This window comes from Triplophysa rosa, linkage group LG6 (genome assembly GCF_024868665.1).
Source record: "Triplophysa rosa linkage group LG6, Trosa_1v2, whole genome shotgun sequence".
NCBI classification, from domain to species: Eukaryota; Metazoa; Chordata; class Actinopteri; order Cypriniformes; family Nemacheilidae; genus Triplophysa; species Triplophysa rosa.
In genome coordinates, this window is record NC_079895.1 from 4,689,293 (window position 1) to 4,708,092 (window position 18,800).

At 41.2% G+C, this 18,800-nt stretch overlaps 1 protein-coding gene across 1 annotated transcript in view; it reads left to right on the top strand.

Annotated features, from left to right (window-relative positions):
* ttn.2 (titin, tandem duplicate 2) overlaps window positions 1-18,800 on the top strand; it is a 159,458-nt gene that overhangs the window by 84,904 nt on the left and 55,754 nt on the right. Inside the window, exons 125-172 of the mRNA XM_057335761.1 lie at window positions 22-321; window positions 416-718; window positions 797-984; window positions 1,382-1,496; window positions 1,583-1,867; window positions 1,975-2,126; window positions 2,248-2,395; window positions 2,495-2,672; window positions 2,822-2,943; window positions 3,039-3,326; window positions 3,453-3,749; window positions 3,843-4,029; window positions 4,144-4,259; window positions 4,371-4,670; window positions 4,779-5,078; window positions 5,171-5,276; window positions 5,399-5,595; window positions 5,678-5,989; window positions 6,084-6,362; window positions 6,447-6,746; window positions 6,834-7,136; window positions 7,286-7,813; window positions 8,000-8,302; window positions 8,395-8,694; window positions 8,799-9,095; window positions 9,288-9,572; window positions 9,706-9,999; window positions 10,104-10,403; window positions 10,497-10,805; window positions 11,477-11,676; window positions 11,814-12,243; window positions 12,334-12,642; window positions 12,727-12,908; window positions 12,998-13,127; window positions 13,406-13,705; window positions 13,797-14,114; window positions 14,214-14,510; window positions 14,609-14,908; window positions 15,001-15,315; window positions 15,411-15,559; window positions 15,663-15,813; window positions 15,891-16,172; window positions 16,399-16,701; window positions 16,794-17,099; window positions 17,187-17,468; window positions 17,560-17,859; window positions 17,957-18,259; window positions 18,491-18,799. Coding sequence (XP_057191744.1) covers window positions 22-321; window positions 416-718; window positions 797-984; window positions 1,382-1,496; window positions 1,583-1,867; window positions 1,975-2,126; window positions 2,248-2,395; window positions 2,495-2,672; window positions 2,822-2,943; window positions 3,039-3,326; window positions 3,453-3,749; window positions 3,843-4,029; window positions 4,144-4,259; window positions 4,371-4,670; window positions 4,779-5,078; window positions 5,171-5,276; window positions 5,399-5,595; window positions 5,678-5,989; window positions 6,084-6,362; window positions 6,447-6,746; window positions 6,834-7,136; window positions 7,286-7,813; window positions 8,000-8,302; window positions 8,395-8,694; window positions 8,799-9,095; window positions 9,288-9,572; window positions 9,706-9,999; window positions 10,104-10,403; window positions 10,497-10,805; window positions 11,477-11,676; window positions 11,814-12,243; window positions 12,334-12,642; window positions 12,727-12,908; window positions 12,998-13,127; window positions 13,406-13,705; window positions 13,797-14,114; window positions 14,214-14,510; window positions 14,609-14,908; window positions 15,001-15,315; window positions 15,411-15,559; window positions 15,663-15,813; window positions 15,891-16,172; window positions 16,399-16,701; window positions 16,794-17,099; window positions 17,187-17,468; window positions 17,560-17,859; window positions 17,957-18,259; window positions 18,491-18,799 — 12,558 coding nt within the window. The remainder of the gene's footprint in view (window positions 1-21; window positions 322-415; window positions 719-796; window positions 985-1,381; window positions 1,497-1,582; window positions 1,868-1,974; window positions 2,127-2,247; window positions 2,396-2,494; window positions 2,673-2,821; window positions 2,944-3,038; window positions 3,327-3,452; window positions 3,750-3,842; window positions 4,030-4,143; window positions 4,260-4,370; window positions 4,671-4,778; window positions 5,079-5,170; window positions 5,277-5,398; window positions 5,596-5,677; window positions 5,990-6,083; window positions 6,363-6,446; window positions 6,747-6,833; window positions 7,137-7,285; window positions 7,814-7,999; window positions 8,303-8,394; window positions 8,695-8,798; window positions 9,096-9,287; window positions 9,573-9,705; window positions 10,000-10,103; window positions 10,404-10,496; window positions 10,806-11,476; window positions 11,677-11,813; window positions 12,244-12,333; window positions 12,643-12,726; window positions 12,909-12,997; window positions 13,128-13,405; window positions 13,706-13,796; window positions 14,115-14,213; window positions 14,511-14,608; window positions 14,909-15,000; window positions 15,316-15,410; window positions 15,560-15,662; window positions 15,814-15,890; window positions 16,173-16,398; window positions 16,702-16,793; window positions 17,100-17,186; window positions 17,469-17,559; window positions 17,860-17,956; window positions 18,260-18,490; window position 18,800) is intronic.

Sequence of the window (18,800 nt, forward strand, 5' to 3'; positions counted from 1 at the left end):
CACATAAGTCTTCTTTTGCAGATGTTCCTGGGCCTGTGAAGAACCTGCAGGTTGTTGACACCGCTGATGGTGAGGTCAGCATTGCCTGGGAAGAGCCAGATAGTGATGGTGGCAGCAAGATATTGGCATATGTGGTTGAGAGACGCAATATCAAACGCAAGACTTGGACTCTGGCCACTGACAGTGCCGACAGCACAGAGTATTGTGTAACTGGCCTGCAGAAAGACTCAAAGTACCTCTTCCGTGTCTGTGCACGCAACAGAGTCGGAAGTGGACCCAGCGTTGAGACTGATAAAGCAGTTCAAGCTAAGAATAAGTTTGGTAAGCCAGGAATGTCTGATTTTTTTAGCATCAGTTCTGTGCTTCCTAGTCTGTGATCTAATATTACTTTTAACAATTTTTATACTTTTAACAGATGTTCCTGACCCACCACAGAATGTCATTGTTGGAAATGTCAATAAGTTTGGAGCCACAGTGTCCTGGGAACCTCCCCTGTCCGATGGTGGATCTGAGATCACGTCATACATTATTGAGCTCCGTGACAGGACGTCTGTGAATTGGGCTCCTGTCATGGTGACCAAACCACATGAACGCACAGCTATCATTAATGATGTCATTGAAAATAAAGAATACATATTCCGCGTCAAGGCTGAGAATAGAGCTGGAATTGGCAAGCCAAGTGCTGCAACTAACCCAGTGAAGATCATGGACCCCATTGGTTAGTGCCTCAGATGCTTTTATTACTTTCAGCACACAAGCCTAAATGCATAACTTATCTTAATGTTTTGATTCTCAGAGAGGCCAAGCCCTCCACTGAATTTGACACACTCTGAGCAAACAAAGGACTCCTGTCTGTTGACATGGGAGACTCCTTTAAAGAATGGAGGCACTCCAATCGCCGGCTACATCATTGAGAGGTGTGAGGAAGGTTTAGAAAAGTGGCTCAGATGTAATGCCAGGCTTTGCCAAGACCTGGTGTACAGGGTAAGTGTGCCAGCTATGCAATCTGTTTTTGTTATTGTGTGTAACAGTATTTTTGTATAATATTAAAACATGAAGCCATAGGAGGCCATGCATTATAGGCACAATGCAAAACATATTAAAATTACAGTAAAGCATGGTCTTGAGTGGCTTTTTGCCAGCCTTTAATAAAAGACGCATTGTTCAATAAAAATGTGTCTTACTTTATTCATCACTATCAGAATAAACAGTTCTTAAAAAGTTTTTTAAGTTCTTAAAAATATTCCTTTTATATCTATTCCTATCATATTATTATATTCCTGAAGGCTGTTTGTACATTTGGAGCATAAATGTGCGGCCGTGTGTATTTGGTCGTATCACTTTGAACATGATTCATAATGATCCACAACATTTTCCACAGATGTCTGGCCTTAAGTTTGGAACAAAGTACAGCTATAGAGTCATTGCTGAAAATGCAGCTGGCCAGTCTGACTCTTCCAACATTGTTGGACCTGTGTTGGTAGATGACCCACACTGTAAGTGATGGCCGCTTCATCAAACCTCACAAGTTTTTTCAGTTTTTACAAGTTGCTTACTGTGTAATTTACTTCCTTTAACATAGTTGCACCAACTTTGGACCTGAGTGCATTTAAGGATGGTCTTGAGGTTATTGTCCCCCATCCTCTTGCAATCCGAGTGCCCATCACTGGCTACCCAGTGCCCACAGCAAAGTGGACGTTTGGTGAAACTGAACTTGCGGCTGGTGACCGTGTGTCCATGGTTACAAAGGCTACCTTCACAGAGCTTGTTATCACCCCAAGTGTGCGCCCAGACAGAGGGACATACTCTCTGACACTAGAAAATGATGTGACCAGTGTTTCAGGAGAGATTGATGTCAATGTCATTGGTATGTAGAACATTATACTACATTTTACATAATACACACATACTTCAGAAACAACTTTTTTAGTATCTTGGACAAAATTTGGTAGCATCTTATATTTTTTTCTGCAGCATCTCCAAGCGCACCCAAAGACATAAAGGTTGCAGAGGTGACCAGAAGGCATGTTCACCTGATGTGGGAGGCACCTGACCATGATGGAGGCAGTCCAATCACTGGCTACCAGGTTGAGAAACGTGAAGTTTCTAGAAAGACCTGGGTGAAGGTATAGGCATTAGTACTGTATATATACGCCCATTTTTATGTTTTGGTAAACTTTTCAACTTTTCTTAGTTCCTCAGTAGTTTTCCTAAAGTGATAACTTCTTATTTATATGTGATTTTTAGGTGATGGCAGGTTTGCAAGACCAGGAGTACACAATCACAGATGTCGTTGAAGGAAAGGAGTACTTGTTCAGAGTTATTGCTTGCAACAAATGCGGCCCTGGAGAACCCGCTTACATTGATGAACCTGTGAATGTGTCATCACCTGCTAGTAAGGATCAAAACTAATGTTTATTATTTATTGAACTAAATAAAAAAATCTGTGCACAGAACATGGAGTTTAAATTGTATGTGTTTGTTTGTTACACAGCTGTGCCAGACCCACCAGAAAACCTTAAATGGAGAGACAAGTCTGCTAGCAAGATCTTCTTGTCATGGGAGCCTCCTAAATGGGACGGTGGTACTGGAATCAAAGGTTATATTGTTGACAGATGTCAACGTGGAACTGACAAGTGGGAACCTTGTGGAGACCCAGTACCTGAGCTTAAGTAAGTGATAACTTTCTAATTAAATAAATTAATTATTTTCAGTGAACACGCAAAGGAATAAAATGTATACTACATTTTGTTGGTCACGAGTAATGACCTGAAAATAAATAATTAATGCAAAACTTAAACCAAACTAACTCTACCAATAGGTTTGAAGTGACAGGTCTTATTGAAGGACAGTGGTATGCTTATCGCGTGAGGGCTTTGAATAGACTGGGTGCCAGCCGACCTTGCAAGGCAACAGATGAGATCCTGGCTGTTGATCCTAAAGGTACATTATTACATTATGTATCCACATTGTAATGAATATTTAGTACGTCTCAAAACTAAATAACTATGTCTTTGTTTTTCTTTCCAATTTAACAGAACCTCCTGAGATTCAGCTTGACGCAAAACTGCTGGCTGGCCTGACCGCCAAAGCAGGTACAAAGATTGAACTTCCGGCTGATATCACAGGCAAACCAGAGCCTAAAGTCAAATGGACCAAGGCCGACCTAGTCCTGAAGCCAGATGACAGAATAACAATCGATACCAAGCCAGGACACTCCACCGTGTCCATTGCTAAGACCAAGAGAGATGACACTGCAACATACATCATTGAAGCAGTGAACAGCAGTGGGCGTGCAACTGCAACTGTTGATGTCAACATTCTAGGTCAGTTCACTTTCCTTTATACAAACCACAATCAATGACAATCTTGCCATATGTAAAACTGAAATGTTTAATACTGCCAGCATTCAAATAACATTTGTACCCAAAATAATTGCTCACTCCATATAGATAAGCCTGGTCCCCCAGCTGCCTTTGATATCTCTGAAATCACCAGTGAGTCCTGTTTGTTGTCCTGGAATCCACCTAGAGATGATGGTGGTTCAAAGGTTACAAACTATATTGTTGAGCGGAGGGCTGTGGACAGTGAGATCTGGTACAAGTTGTCTTCCACCGTCAAGCAGACCACCTACAAGGCAACTAAACTTGTGGCATTCAAGGAGTATGTGTTCAGGGTATACGCTGAAAATCAATTTGGCGTTGGTGCCCCAGCAGAACACGCCCCCATTATTGCCAGATACCCCTTTGGTATGTTATTTTATGCAACTTCAACCTTACAATGCATTATTGACTACAATGGCCAACTATATAAGAAATTAATATTCACTTACAATATCTTAGATTCCCCTGGACCACCATACAAACTCGAGGCATCTGATATTGCCAAGGATTCAGTAACTCTGACCTGGTATGAGCCTGATGATGATGGTGGAAGTCCCATTACTGGCTACTGGGTAGAAAGATATGAGCCAGACCATGACAAATGGATCAGATGCAATAAGCTGCCTATCAGGGACACAAACTTCCGGTAGGAATATGAATTTGCCTTAGAATGAGCAAACTGAGTGTTTATTTACCTTTGATTACATTTTTAAATGTATGGTTGTGAACATGAAATCTAAGAAGCTCATTTTGCTTGCAGGGTAAAAGGACTGCCCACAAGAAAGAAGTATAAGTTCCGTGTTTTGGCAGAGAATCTTGCAGGACCTGGCAAACCAAGCAAAGAGACGGACCAGATTTTGATCAAAGATCCAATTGGTAGGATAACATTTGATAAATATCCTTCTTTGTCCATTTCACCTATTAAAAGATAACTTAGTATTTTATTCAGAGAGAGCATGTTAAAACAGATATATGAATTTGTTTTAGATCCTCCATGGGCTCCTGGTAAGCCCACTGTCAAGGATGTAGCCAAGACATCTGCCTTCCTCCAATGGACAAAACCTGAGCATGATGGTGGTGCCAAGATCGAGTCCTACATCGTTGAGCTCCTGAAAAGCGGAACTGATGAGTGGGTTCGCGTAGCTGACGGTATTCCCACTCTTGAGCATTTCCTGAGAGGACTGATGGAAAAACAAGAGTACTCATTCCGTGTCAGAGCCATCAATGCGGCGGGCGAGAGTGAACCTAGTGAGCCGAGTGATCCGGTTCTCTGCAAGGAGAGACTTAGTAAGTCACACTATTAAAGGCACAGGTTACCCCCAAAAAACATTCTTCAACAACAACTTCTGTGAACTTTAATCTTCATGTACTCTAACAATGGTCCTCCTTTATTAGATCCTCCATCTCCACCAAGATGGCTTGGAGTTGTTACCAGCACCAGGAACAGCGCTGAATTGAAATGGACAGCACCTGAGAGAGACGGTGGCTCTCCTATCACAAACTACATCATTGAGAAGAGAGATGTCAAACGCAAAGGCTGGCAGGTCGTGGACACCACTGTGAAGGAGCTCAAGTACACCGCCACCCCACTAAATGAGGGGTCTCTCTATGTGTTCCGTGTAGCTGCAGAGAACGCTGTTGGACCCAGTGAATACTGCGAACTTGCAGACTCTGTTCTCGCCAAGGATACTTTCGGTGCACATTTGAGCTTTACCATCACTTGTTTTCTACTTGATTATTGGATATTCATTGCTTAACATTTTCATGTGTGATTTTCCACTTAACAGGTACTCCCGGGCCTCCATATAATCTGACCATTACTGAGGTGTCCAAGAGTCATGTTGACCTGAAATGGGATGCTCCTCAGAATGATGGTGGCAGACCAGTCTTGAGGTAGTCACATATGGTCGTTGCATTAGTGCAAAACACTGTAGTAAAGGGTCCCAGTGCTGTTCTATTCCTGCTGTTTGCTTTTGAAATCTAAATAATACCACAGTTAATCTTTTTCATCCTAGATATGTTGTTGAGAAAAAGGAGAAACTTGGAACCCGTTGGGTGAAATCTGGAAAGACTTCAGGTCCTGACTGCCATTACAGAGTGACTGATGTAATAGAGGGCACTGAAGTGCAGTTCCAGGTCTCTGCTGAAAACGAGGCTGGAATCGGACACCCAAGTGAACCCACTGATATTGTTGTCATTGAGGACCCGACAGGTATAATAACAAGAATTTCTGAAGTATCGAAGTATTTAAACAATCAATCTTGACTGTATAGTCACATTCCGTCTCTTGACAGGTCCACCATCACCTCCTCAGGACTTGCACATCACTGAAGCCGCCAGAGACCATATTTCTATTTCCTGGAAGGCCCCAGAGAAAAATGGAGGAAGTCCAGTTATTGGATACCATATTGAGCTCTGCGAGGCTGGTACAGAGAAGTGGATGCGGGTGAACTCTCGTCCGGTCAAAGAGCTGAAATACAGAGCAGGCGAGGAGGAGGGCATCGTGCCTGAGAAGCAGTATACCTTCAGAGTCCGTGCTGTCAATTCTGTGGGCGCCAGTGAACCCTCTGACATTTCTGAGAGTGTATATGCCAAAGATTCAGACTGTACGCGGATTCTCTTTTCAAATATGATAAAACTGTAAATGTTTTGACATGTTGCTTCAGTCAACTGATTGTTCTATGATCCATATCAATGCAGGCAACCCGACCCTCGATTTCCAGACCAAGGACCTTGTTGTTGTGGAGGGTGAAAAGATGCACCTCCCTATTCCATTTAGGGCTGTTCCAGCACCCAAGATCACATGGCACAAAGACGGAAGTGAACTGAATGCTGATGACAGAATTTTCTTCAGAACAGAGTACACATCCTGCCATCTGGAAATCCCAAGCTGCTTGCATGCCGATGGTGGCCAGTACAAAGTTACCCTGGAGAACGGCCTTGGTGCAGCTAGTGGAACAATCAATGTCAAAGTTATTGGTATGTTTTATGTAATAATATTTATTGTATGCAGGACCTCTGGATAAAGCTAACACATTTGTTTCTGTGTTTTTTTTTAATTAGGTCTTCCTGGACCATGTAAGGAAATTGTTGATAGTGAGATTACGAAGAACTCCTGTAAGGTGTCTTGGGATCCTCCAGACTATGATGGTGGTAGCCCTGTTCTCCACTATGTCCTGCAACGTAGAGAGGCAGGCAGGAGAACCTACGTCAATGTTATGTCTGGGGAAAACAAACTGGTCTGGCAGGTTAAAGATCTCATTCAAAACGGAGAGTATTATTTCCGTGTCAGAGCCGTGAACAAGATTGGCGGCGGTGAATTCATTGAGCTTCGCAATCCTGTAATTGCTGAAGATCAGAAGCGTAAGTAATTCTGTATTTTTTTACAGTTTGTTGTAGGAATTTGATATTTATGTACTGCTTTTAATTACTTGTCTTACACACATACAGAACGTCCCGATCCACCAATTGATGTGGAAACACACAACCCTACTTCTGAGTCTGTGACCCTGACATGGAAGCCACCCATGTATGATGGTGGAAGCAAAATTATGGGTTACATTCTGGAGAAAATGATGAAAGGGGAAGAGAATTTCGTGAGATGCAATGACTTCCTCGTACCAGTGTTGTCTTACACTGTTAAGGGCTTGAAGGAAGGGAATCAGTATCAGTTCCGCATACACGCAGAAAATGCAGCTGGTGTTAGTGATCCTTCACGCAGCACACCTTTGATCAAAGCCATGGATGCCGTTGGTATGAACATGTTTATTTTCATTACAGCCACTTTAATCCAACATTAACCTTAACAAAGCTAACTCTATACTATGTCATTTGTAAAGAAACAATATACATAATACCAGCTAGTGTTGTGTTTTTAACATTTTTTTAAATTCTGCTTACAGATCGTCCAAAGGTATTCCTTAGTGGCAGTCTCCAATCAGGTCTGATGGTGAAACGAGGTGAGGAGATCCGATTGGATGCCTACATCTCTGGATTCCCTTACCCTCAAATCACATGGACGAGGAACAATTCAAGAATTTGGCCAGAGGCACTAAAGAAGAGGCCAGAGAAACCTATTAGGAAGAAGAAGGAGGAGAAGAAGGAGGAAAAGAAGGAGGAGGACAAAGAGCCAAAGAAGGAGGAAGACAAGAAGGAGGAGGACAAGGAAAAGAAGGAGGAAGATAAGGATAAGAAGGAGGAAGTCAAGGAGAAGAAAGAGGAGGAGAAAGAAAAGGAGGTGGAGGAACCTGAAGAACCCGAAGAGGCATACCACCCAAGCTTAAATGAGCGGCTTGCAATTGACACCAAGAGGAAGGGTGAATCCTTCATCATTGTGAAAGATACCATCAGAGCAGATCATGGTGTGTTTACCATAAAAGTGGAGAATGATCATGGTGTTGCATCTGCTTCCTGTGAAGTTAATATCCTTGGTGAGTGTCTTTTATCAGTATTTATTTGTTGTTGAGGTTTTCAGCAATGTTTAGCATTAATCTCTTAAGTAAAATATTAGAAGAAATACCGTTTAAAACACTTACAGTTAATACTGAGTTTTCAATGTTTTAGTTTTGTTTTCAATGTTTTAGAGAAAAGAATGTCACTTTATTTTTTATTTTCAGATACTCCTGGACCTCCAGTCAATTTCACATTTGAGGAGGTGAGAAAGAACTCCATCATCTGCAAGTGGGATCCTCCTTTGGATGATGGTGGTAGTGAAATCCTTAACTATACGCTGGAGAGAAAAGATAACTCTAAGGTTGAGCTTGGTTGGATCACTGTGACATCAACCCTGAGAGGCTGCAGATATCCAGTGACAAAACTTATTGAGGGCAAGCAGTACATCTTCCGTGTCACTGCAGAGAACAAATATGGTCCTGGAATCCCATGCATCTCCAAACCCGTCATTGCGAAGAATCCATTCGGTATTAAGATTTTCATTGTTTTGTTGAGCGCATCATTTTTATTATTGCGTTTTACAGTTATTCTAATGGTTTCAATGGCTTCATTATTTCAGATCCTCCAGAGGCACCGGAGAAACCTGAAATTGTAGATGTCACCTCTAGCAGTATGGTTGTTACCTGGAATGAACCCAATGACAATGGCAGCCCCATTCAGGGATACTGGGTTGAGAAACGAGAAGTTAACAGCACACACTGGGCAAGAGTTAATCGCACCATTGTTCCTGATCTGGAAATAACAGTACTGGGTCTTTTGGAGGGTATGACATATATTTTCAGAGTTTGTGCAGAAAATGTGGCCGGACCTGGAAAGTTCAGCCCACCGTCAGAACCAAAAACAGCACAGGCAGCAATCAGTAAGTGTACACCCCTAGAATTTACTCTATATCCTATGGACACATGAGCGATACAATTGTCGCTTCAATATGAACTACATTATAATGAATATTATTTCTTTTAGTGCCCCCTGGTCCACCAATTCCAAGGGTTGTTGACACCACAGACTATTCAATTGACATTGAGTGGGATCCTCCTGCGGACAATGGTGGCGCAGATATTTTTGGTTACCATGTTGACAAAGTTGTTGCTGGTACTAAGGACTGGTCCCGAGCCACAGAGAGACCACAGAAGAGCCGCACGTTTACTGTGTATGGCGTTAGAGAAGGTGCCAAGTACATTGTCCGTGTTGTGGCGGTCAATTGTGCAGGTGAAGGAGCTCCTGGTTTAACTGATGCAGTAATTGTGAGAAATCCAGCAGGTATGAACATAGAACAATTCAAATTGGTTGACTTTAAACAATATATTTATATTATATATAATATAATATAATATAATATATATAATATATATTTATAATATAATAAGGTAAACAGTATAAGATAATATATAATGATTTTAATGTGAATAATAGCAGAATACAGTATTTAACTTTGTTTTTTTGTCAAAACAGAGGTGCCAGTCATCGAGCTCGATATCTCTGTGAGAAATGGAGTTGTTGTAAGAGCTGGAGAGATGCTGAGAATTCCAGCACATGTGACTGGTAAACCTTTCCCATCCTTGAAATGGACAAAGGATGATGATGCATTAGAGAAAGACCGCATGGAGGTAGAAGAAGCTGGAAACGACAGCACTCTTATCATTAAATGCACAAAGAGAAGTGATCATGGCAAATACCAGATCCAAGCAGCAAATCCAAGTGGGATCAAATCTGCATCAACCAGGGTTGAAGTTATGGGTAAGCACCCTTGAATTATAGCTTGGGTGGCCAATGTTATAGTGTACACTAAACTGTTTAGATTCATTCTGAGAAATATAGGATTTTGCCAGTTCTAGATGATTAAAATCTCACATTAAAAATATCTCCTCAGACGTTCCTGGACTAGTTCTTGACCTAAAGCCTGTCGTGGTTACCAGAAAGCTTATGATGTTGAATTGGTCTGATCCTGATGATGATGGTGGTAGTGATATCACCGGGTTCATCATTGAAAGGAGAGAACCAAAGATGCACACATGGAGACAACCCATTGACACCCCTGCATCTAAATGTGAGATTGTAGGTATTATCGAGGGACAGGAATACATTTTCCGTGTTGTGGCTAAGAACAAGTATGGATGTGGTCCCCCTGTCGATCTTGGACCTATCCGTGCTGTGGATCCTCAAGGTAATCTTTACATACAGTACATACAACCTGTACTTCTACAAACTAAACTAAACAATTTTGTTTGGCCATGTGCATTTATTGTCATATTTCTTTTTGACTGCCAGGTCCACCAACTTCTCCTGAAAAGTTTCACTACACAGAGAGGACAAAGTCCTCTGTTACCATTGAATGGAGGCCTCCTCGTAATGATGGTGGCAGTCCAATCATGGGCTACATCATTGAGAAAAAGAGACAGGATCAGCCAGCTTTCCAGCGTGTCAACGAAGAGCTGTGCACCGCTCAAATTATGACAATTGAGAACCTTGATGAGTTGCATATGTATGAGTTCCGTGCAAAGGCTGTGAATGCGATAGGTGAAAGCGATCCCTCAATTACCATGACTGTTGTCATTCAGGATGATGAAGGTTTGTACAGATTAAATGTTTTTATTGTTCATCTCTGGGTTTTCATGGTGTCTCAGCGCGCAAATATTAAAAACAATCTTTTGGTCATTATAGTGGCTCCATCTCTGCACATGCTGAAGCATTTCAAGGGCGATTTGATCAGAGCGAGGAAAAACGAACCTATTGATATGCCTGCTGAAGTCACAGGCCTCCCAATGCCGAAGATTGAATGGCTAAAGGATGATGTTGTCATTGACAAGCCCACTGAGAAGCTCCTGATAGAAACCAAAGAGATCGACAGAATGACTTCACATACCAAACTCTCAATCCCTGGTGTTGTGAGACTGGACAAGGGCACATACACCGTTAATACCTCAAATCGTTTGGGATCAATCAGTCATCACATCACAGTGGAAGTACTGGGTAAGTTGTGATTTATATATTCTTGGGTCCCACTTTATGTTAGGTGTCTACATACAGAAATCTATAGGGTGAACCTTGAAATTTACATTTAAAAAATCTGTCTGTACAGTATTTAGACTCCTGATCCTAACTTACTCTTACTCTTTAAAAGTTTGACAAATCTTTTGCTCTGAGGCAGATGCTTAAATGTCTGAAATAATTTATCTAGACAAAACTATAAAAATGTTTATCCAATAAAAATGTTTTGAATGCATAATGAATAAAAAGCAGCCAATATTAGGCCAGCATAGATAGGAACTCCTTCATTATTGTTTAAAAAGCATCCCAGACTGATATACTTTACTGAAGATGCTAAAATATAAAACATAGTTTTGATTTATTTTAGAGTTTGTCACAACTTAAATCCTATAGTTTCTTTTGTGTTATTCCAAAGTTTGATTAGTTTACTATTTTACTAAAATGTGAAATCTTAATAACCATACACTTTATGTAAGTAAGTGCATAAGTGACTCTAACTTTTGTACGATAATATATAATGGCATATAACTACAATGCATTAACTGCTTTTTATCTTATGTAAGTGCACAGCATTTAAAGACACCTAATATAAGGTGGGACATTTTTCATATGCTTTAATGACTCTTATGTGTTGCATTATTTATTTTTTACAGATCGCCCGACACCACCAAGAAATATTGCTTTTTCAAATATCAAAGCTGAGTCTTGCCAACTTACCTGGGATGCCCCACTGGATACTGGTGGCAGTGAGCTTACCAACTACATTGTTGAGATGAAAGATCTTAACAGTGAAGATCCTGAAAAAGCAGAGTGGGTGAATGTTACTAACACCATTATCGAGCGGCGATATGGGGTAAGCCAACCAGTTATTTTACAGTTAATATTTGTTTTACAGTATCTATTGAATACTTTGAATGAATACCGTTTACGTGAAACAAGGTTAGCAACTAAATAAAAGCAATTTATCTAAATTTTAAATGTCTCTTGCAGGTTTGCAATTTAGAAACAGGTGGCAACTATAAATTCAGAGTCAAGGCTGAGAATAAGTATGGAATAAGCGAAGCCTGCGAAACAGAAGAAATTCAGATTAGGGATCCTTTAGCGCTTCCCGGCCCACCTGAGAAGGTCACTATCGCAGAGTATTCCAAGGTCCACATGTTGCTGACATGGGAACCACCTATGGACAGTGGTGGTTCTATGATTACTGGCTACTGGATTGAGAAACGTGAAAAGGGCACTTCTTATTGGTCTCGTGTGAATAAGGTCATGGTGTCAAAGCGTGGCATAAAAGGCTGGGATTACATAGTTACTCGTCTTATTGAAGGAACTGAATATGAATTCCGTGTGATGGCCTGCAATGCTGCTGGCATTGGACCACCTAGTGCAATCTCCGAGTCTGCCTTTGCTGTCGATCCCCTGAGTAAGAACATTAGATTAAATGCTTTTGGATTCTAATCACATTAATTATGTTTTTACCTAATCATGTCATTATTTTATGTGTGTACAACAGCTCCACCTAGCATGCCAGCTGCTCCTGAGATTGCTGACAAAACCAAACATAGTGTCACCCTCTCATGGACCCCACCAAGTAAAGATGGTGGTCGCCCCATCAAAGGTTACATCATTGAGATCCAGGATGAAGGCACATCTGAGTGGGCCAGGATAAATGATGCTGACAATCTGCATCCTAGTACTGTGTTCACCATTCCAAACCTTCCTGAGCTTAAGAAATACAGATTCAGAATCATTGCAGTCAACGAGATTGGCGAATCTGAGCCGAGTCCCAGAACCACTGAAGTTCGCATAGAGGACATTCAAAGTAAACTCTCAGTTTTATTATGAATTGATGAGTCCAGCATGTTACTTCTGCATGTTGAACTTACACTCTGTCTTATCTCTACAGCTGCACCAAAGATATTTATGGATATCAGTGCACATGATTTGCTGTGTATTCATGCCGGAACCCCCTTCAAGATTCCAGCTACCATCACAGGACGGTCCGTTCCTAAAGTCACATGGGAGTTTGACGGCAAAGCAAAAACAGAAAAGAAAGATCGTCTCCATGTCTTGCCAGTGGATTCACAGGTAACCTTTCTTAGACAAAGACAAGTATTTTAATTTAAATCTTGTTAAAAAAGACATGTAGGGAAATAATTATTTGTTTTGGTGATTAGGTGGAGTCTAATGACACAACCTCAACTGTTATTGTTCCTGTGAGTTTGAGAAGTCATTCTGGAAGATACACAATTACAGCAAAGAACAAATCAGGACAGAAACACGTCAATGTCAGAGTAAATGTGCTCGGTGAGTTGACTTCCTAAATATATTGTATGTACTTTAACTGTGCTGGAAACTGGTGAATTTTAGACTTTGCCCATTGCTGTGTTGAGATATTTGGTCGCCCTGTATGGACTGCCCACCAGTCAAGGGTATTTACATGCTTTGGGCTTAACTTTTCACTTCACTTTCACTTTTCACTTCACTTTCTCTTTTTTTTCACTTTCACTTTAATATAGGCTTTGTTATTCAATGCAAAGCTAATTAAAATGGATGTAAACTGATGTATTTAATGTTTTTACCAGATGTTCCTGGAGCCCCCAAGGAGCTCAAAGTTACTGATGTAACCAGAACTACAATGAGACTCATTTGGAAGCTGCCAGATAATGATGGTGGTGAGAGAATCAAGAGTTACTTCATTGAGAAGAAAGCCGTCAATGGAAAGGCTTGGACGACCGTCAGCCCTGCTTGTGCTAGCATGGCCTTAGTCGTGCCCAACCTCCTTGAGGGCCAGGACTATCTGTTCCGTGTTCGCGCTGAGAACCGCCTTGGCTTTGGACCGTTTATAGAGACCACTGAACCTGTTAGGGCAAGAGATCCTATCTGTATGTCAGTTACCCATATATTTTATAAAGTATCATATATGCCTCAGATATGTTCTTTGACACTGTTTGTCCTTTTTCTCTCAATGTAAAGATCCTCCTGATCCGCCAACCAAGGTCAAAATTAACCTTGTGACCAAGAACACAGTGACCCTGACATGGGTGCCTCCTAAGAATGATGGCGGAGCACCAGTGAAGCATTACATCATTGAGAGGCTGAGCTGGGATACCAGTGGTCCCCAGAAAGAAACTTGGAAACAGTGCAATAAGAGAGATGTTGAAGAAACTACCTTCATTGTTGAAGACCTTAAGGAAGGTGGCGAGTATGAGTTCCGTGTCAAAGCTGTGAACGAAGCTGGAGCGAGCAGACCCTCTGTGACTGCCGGACCCGTTATCATTAAAGACCAGACATGTGAGTTATAAATAAACATTATTGTATTTTTGATAAGGTGTGTTGAAATACTATACTTAGTTTTTCACTAACCATGATTGTTTTGTCATCTCTCTCTAGGTCCTCCAAACATTGATCTCAGAGAGGCTGTAGAAGGTGCAGAAGGATTTGATATCAACATTGTTGCCAGGATTCAGGGCTGTCCATTCCCGTCTCTCGTCTGGCAGAAGTCTCCACTTGACAAGCCTGATGACAAAACCGGCGTGCAGTATGACAAACATGTCAATAAACTTGTGTCTGAGGATAAATGCACGCTGTTTATTCAGCAGTCAAAGAGAGATGATAGCGCAGTATACACTCTAACAGCCACCAACAGCCTGGGCACAGCTTCCAAGAGCATCAAACTCACCGTTTTGGGTATGTCAATGAATTTCACATTTGTACTGTCTTGTAATTATGGGTGATATATTGGGTTTAAAAAGTTACAATTAATGTTCTCACTCTTGTGCTATCAGGACGCCCTGGTGTACCTGTAGGACCAATCAAGTTTGAAGAAGTTTTCGCTGAAAGGTTTGGCCTTTCCTGGAAACCACCCACAGATGATGGCGGTTCAAAGATTACAAACTATGTCGTTGAAAAGCGTGAGGAGAACAGGAAGACATGGGTCCATGTCTCTAGTGATCCTAAAGAATGCCAATACGTTGTACAAAGACTAACTGAGGGTCATGAATACGAGTTCCGTGTTATGGCTCAGAACAAATATGGAATTGGACCACCCTTGTACAGTGAACCTGAAAAAGCAAGAAACCTCTTCAGTAAGTTTCCTTCACAAAATATTTCAGCACAGAAATGAGTTTTTGTTTAATTTTGTTTTAATACCTGTTTTGCTCTCCCCTTCCTCTAACAGCTGTTCCTGGCCAGTGTGACAAGCCAACTGTCACAGATGTTTCACTTGAATCCATGACGGTCAACTGGGAAGAACCAGAATATGATGGTGGGTCTCCAGTAACTGGCTACTGGCTGGAGCGTAAGGAAACCACAGCCAAACGTTGGGCAAGAGTAAATCGTGATCCTATCAGAATCAGACCTATGGGAGTTTCTCACATTGTAACCGGTCTCATGGAGGGTGCTATTTATCAGTTCCGTGTTATTGCAATGAATGCCGCTGGATGTGGCCTACCTAGTTTGCCCTCTGATCCTGTTGTGTGCAGAGACCCTATAGGTACAGTATGTTAAAAATTACTTCCTTTTTAAGCTCCTGTGCTGATTTCATATTTTGAATGCAGTCTCTATAACGCTTGTATTATTTTTTAACAGCACCTCCAGGACCTCCAACTCCAAAAGTAACAGACTGTACCAAGTCAACTGTTGATCTTGAATGGATTCCCCCACTTGTTGATGGCGGATCTAAGATTACAGGCTATTTTGTTGAGTACAAAGAAGAAGGACAGGAGGAATGGGAGAAGGTGTGTGTATATAAGAAGTCTGGTTACAAGAAGCATTTATATACTTTATGGTTGTGTATGTACAGTATATAAACATTTGTTTTGTCTGGTTTGATTTTACTAGGTTAAAGACAAGGAAATCAGAGGTTGCAAGTTTGTTGTTCCTGGCCTGAAAGAGCTCGGACTCTACAGGTTTAGAGTGAGAGCTGTGAATGCAGCAGGTGTGGGCGAGCCTGGTGAGGTTGCTGAAGTGATTGAAGTCAAGGACCGAACAAGTAAGCATTGTTCATATTCAAGATTTTCTTATGTGTGCTTTGCGTTTTTTTTACGTGTTATTTATCTTTATTTTTAGTTCCCCCTGAGGTGGACCTGGATGCATCTGTCAAGGAAAAGATTGTTGTACATGCCGGTGGTGTAATCCGCCTCCTGGCTTATGTATCAGGAAAGCCTGCACCAGAAATTATTTGGAATAGGGATGATGCCGATTTGCCAAAGGAGGCTGTGGTTGAGACCACTTCCATCAGTTCAGCGCTGGTTATCAAAAATTGCAGGAGGCAACACCAAGGCATTTATACACTGACTGCTAAGAATGCAGGTGGAGAACGGAGGAAAGCAATCATTGTTGAAGTGTTAGGTAATATTTTTCCCCATGTGAAGCTCTATTTTGATGCATAAAGCTTTCTCTTCAATCAGTGACCAGTCATTATTCATTTTAATATAATTTAAATAAACCATTTAAATATATTTATTTTAATAAAAGCCAATGTAAGGGTTTTTAAATTAAGGAAATATTTCCTTAAACACACATAGCATATCACTTATTATGCCAGTACACCCTTAATGCTTTTGTTTCTTTGCAGATGTTCCTGGTCCTGTGGGTCAGCCCTTCTCTGGTGAGAATCTCACCACTGACTCTTGTAAGCTGACCTGGTATTCACCTGAAGATGATGGTGGCTCAGCTATCACCAACTACATAATCGAGAAGAGAGAAGCTGACCGCAGAGGCTGGACTTCAGTGACATATACTGTCACTCGACATAATGCAGTGGTCCAGGGTCTTATTGATGGCAAGGGTTACTATTTCAGAATTGCAGCTGAAAATATTATCGGAATGGGTCCATTTACTGAGACGTCAGCACCTGTTGTCATCAAAGATCCACTTTGTAAGCCTTGTGTATTCATTTGTTTCTATCAATGTTTTATTTTGTAAAGGTACTGACCTTTAATCATTTGTGTTACGTCTCTTTTATTTTAGCTGTTCCTGAGCGCCCAGAAGATCTTCAGGTCACTGCAGTCACGAACGATTCAATCAGTGTGGCATGGAGACCTCCAAAATATGATGGAGGTTCAGAAATCACAAGCTATGTTCTTGAGGTTCGTCTCATCGGAAAAGACAACTTTGACCGTATTGCAGCAGACAACAAATTAATGGACCGTAAATTCACACATGTGGGTCTTAAAGAAGGTTCTTCTTATGAATTCCGTGTGAGTGCTGTAAATCAAATTGGCCAAGGCAAACCTTCTTTCAGCACCAAACCAGTTACATGCAAGAAAGAGTTTGGTACGTATTCATAAGTTTTTTAAATGATCTCATATTTAATTAATTTACTGTATATAATTTGTTGTACACCACTTTTCTCTTAAACAGAACCACCAGCCCTTGATTTTGGCTTCCGTGATAAGATTGTGGTTCGTGTTGGCGAGACTTGCACTCTTCAAAGTCGATACACAGGAAAACCACAACCAACTATTAAATGGTTAAAAAATGATGAAGAGCTTCAAGCTAATGAGGAAATTGCTCTTACCAGCACAAATAACATTTTGTGCTTGGCTATTGAAAAGGCAAAACGTGAGCACAGTGGAAAATACACTGTCATTCTGGAAAACTCCATAGGCTCACGCAAGGGCATTTGCAATATCATTGTTGTCGGTAAGCTGATCTTTCTGTCAAGCAAATTGTTTTCTCATCTTTTATTTTTTTTTAAATCCTATTTGTAACATTTATATGTTTGTTGTTTTAGACCGACCACAGCATCCAGAGGGTCCTGTTATCTTTGATGAGATCTGCAGAAATTACATGGTCATTTCTTGGAAGCCTCCACTGGATGATGGCGGAGCTGCTATTTCCAACTACATCATTGAAAAAAGAGACACCAACAGGGATCTATGGATGCCTGTTACAGAATCTTGCACAAGAACATCGTGCAGAGTTCCAAAACTGATCGAGGGTAGAGAGTACATCATAAGAATCTGCGCTCAGAATATTCATGGCATTAGTGACCCGTTACTGTCCGCTGAGACAAAAGCAAGGGATGTTTTCAGTAAGTGACAGTTTTATATTGAATCTAGTCAAATTGTCAAACAAGTTTATTCAGGATCGGGATCATTCTCATGTTTTGAAATTTGTGTCATTTACAGAGGTTCCAGATGCTCCTCAGGCACCTGTGGCAAAAGAAATCTATAAAGACACAGCCCTGATTTCATGGATACAACCAGCTGATGGTGGCAAACCGATCACAAACTATATTGTTGAAAAGAAAGAGACCATGGCCAACACATGGACACGCGCTGGAAAAGACCGCATTTTCCCTAACACTGAATACTGGGTCCCTGATCTTCTCAGGCGGTGTGAATATGAATTCCGTGTCATGGCAGAGAATGTGATTGGGGTTGGTGATCCCAGTCCACCCTCAAAGCCTGTCTTCGCCAAAGATCCTATAGGTATGGTTCTGATATCTGAATTTTTCATTCAACTTTTTCAACTTTGCCTTGGGTGCAAGAATTTTTAGTTTTGAGCCTAGGGATGTTGAGTGCTCAAAAATGTAAAAAATAGCCTGGCAATGAGAGGGCAGGTGTTATCTCATTGATTGTTGTGTTCTAAACAATTTAACAGTTGGGTAGGGTAGCATGTGATCATTTTTGACATTTATTGTGTTATTTTTTCCCCTGCAGTGATTCCAAGCCCACCTGTACTTCCAGTAGCAATTGACACAACAAAAGAGTCTGTCACTCTGTCTTGGCAGCCACCTAAAGACTCTGGCAGAGGCAAAATCTTTGGCTACCTCATTGAGTATCAGAAAGCCGATAGTGAGGAATGGCTTCAGGTTAACCAGACACCAGACTCCTGCCAGGAAACTAGATTCAAGGTTATCAACCTTGAGGATGGTGCGCTTTATAGATTTAGAGTGAAGGCCGTCAATGCTGCTGGTGAATCTGAGCCTGCATATGTTCCAGAGCCCGTTCGAGCACAAGACAGACTTGG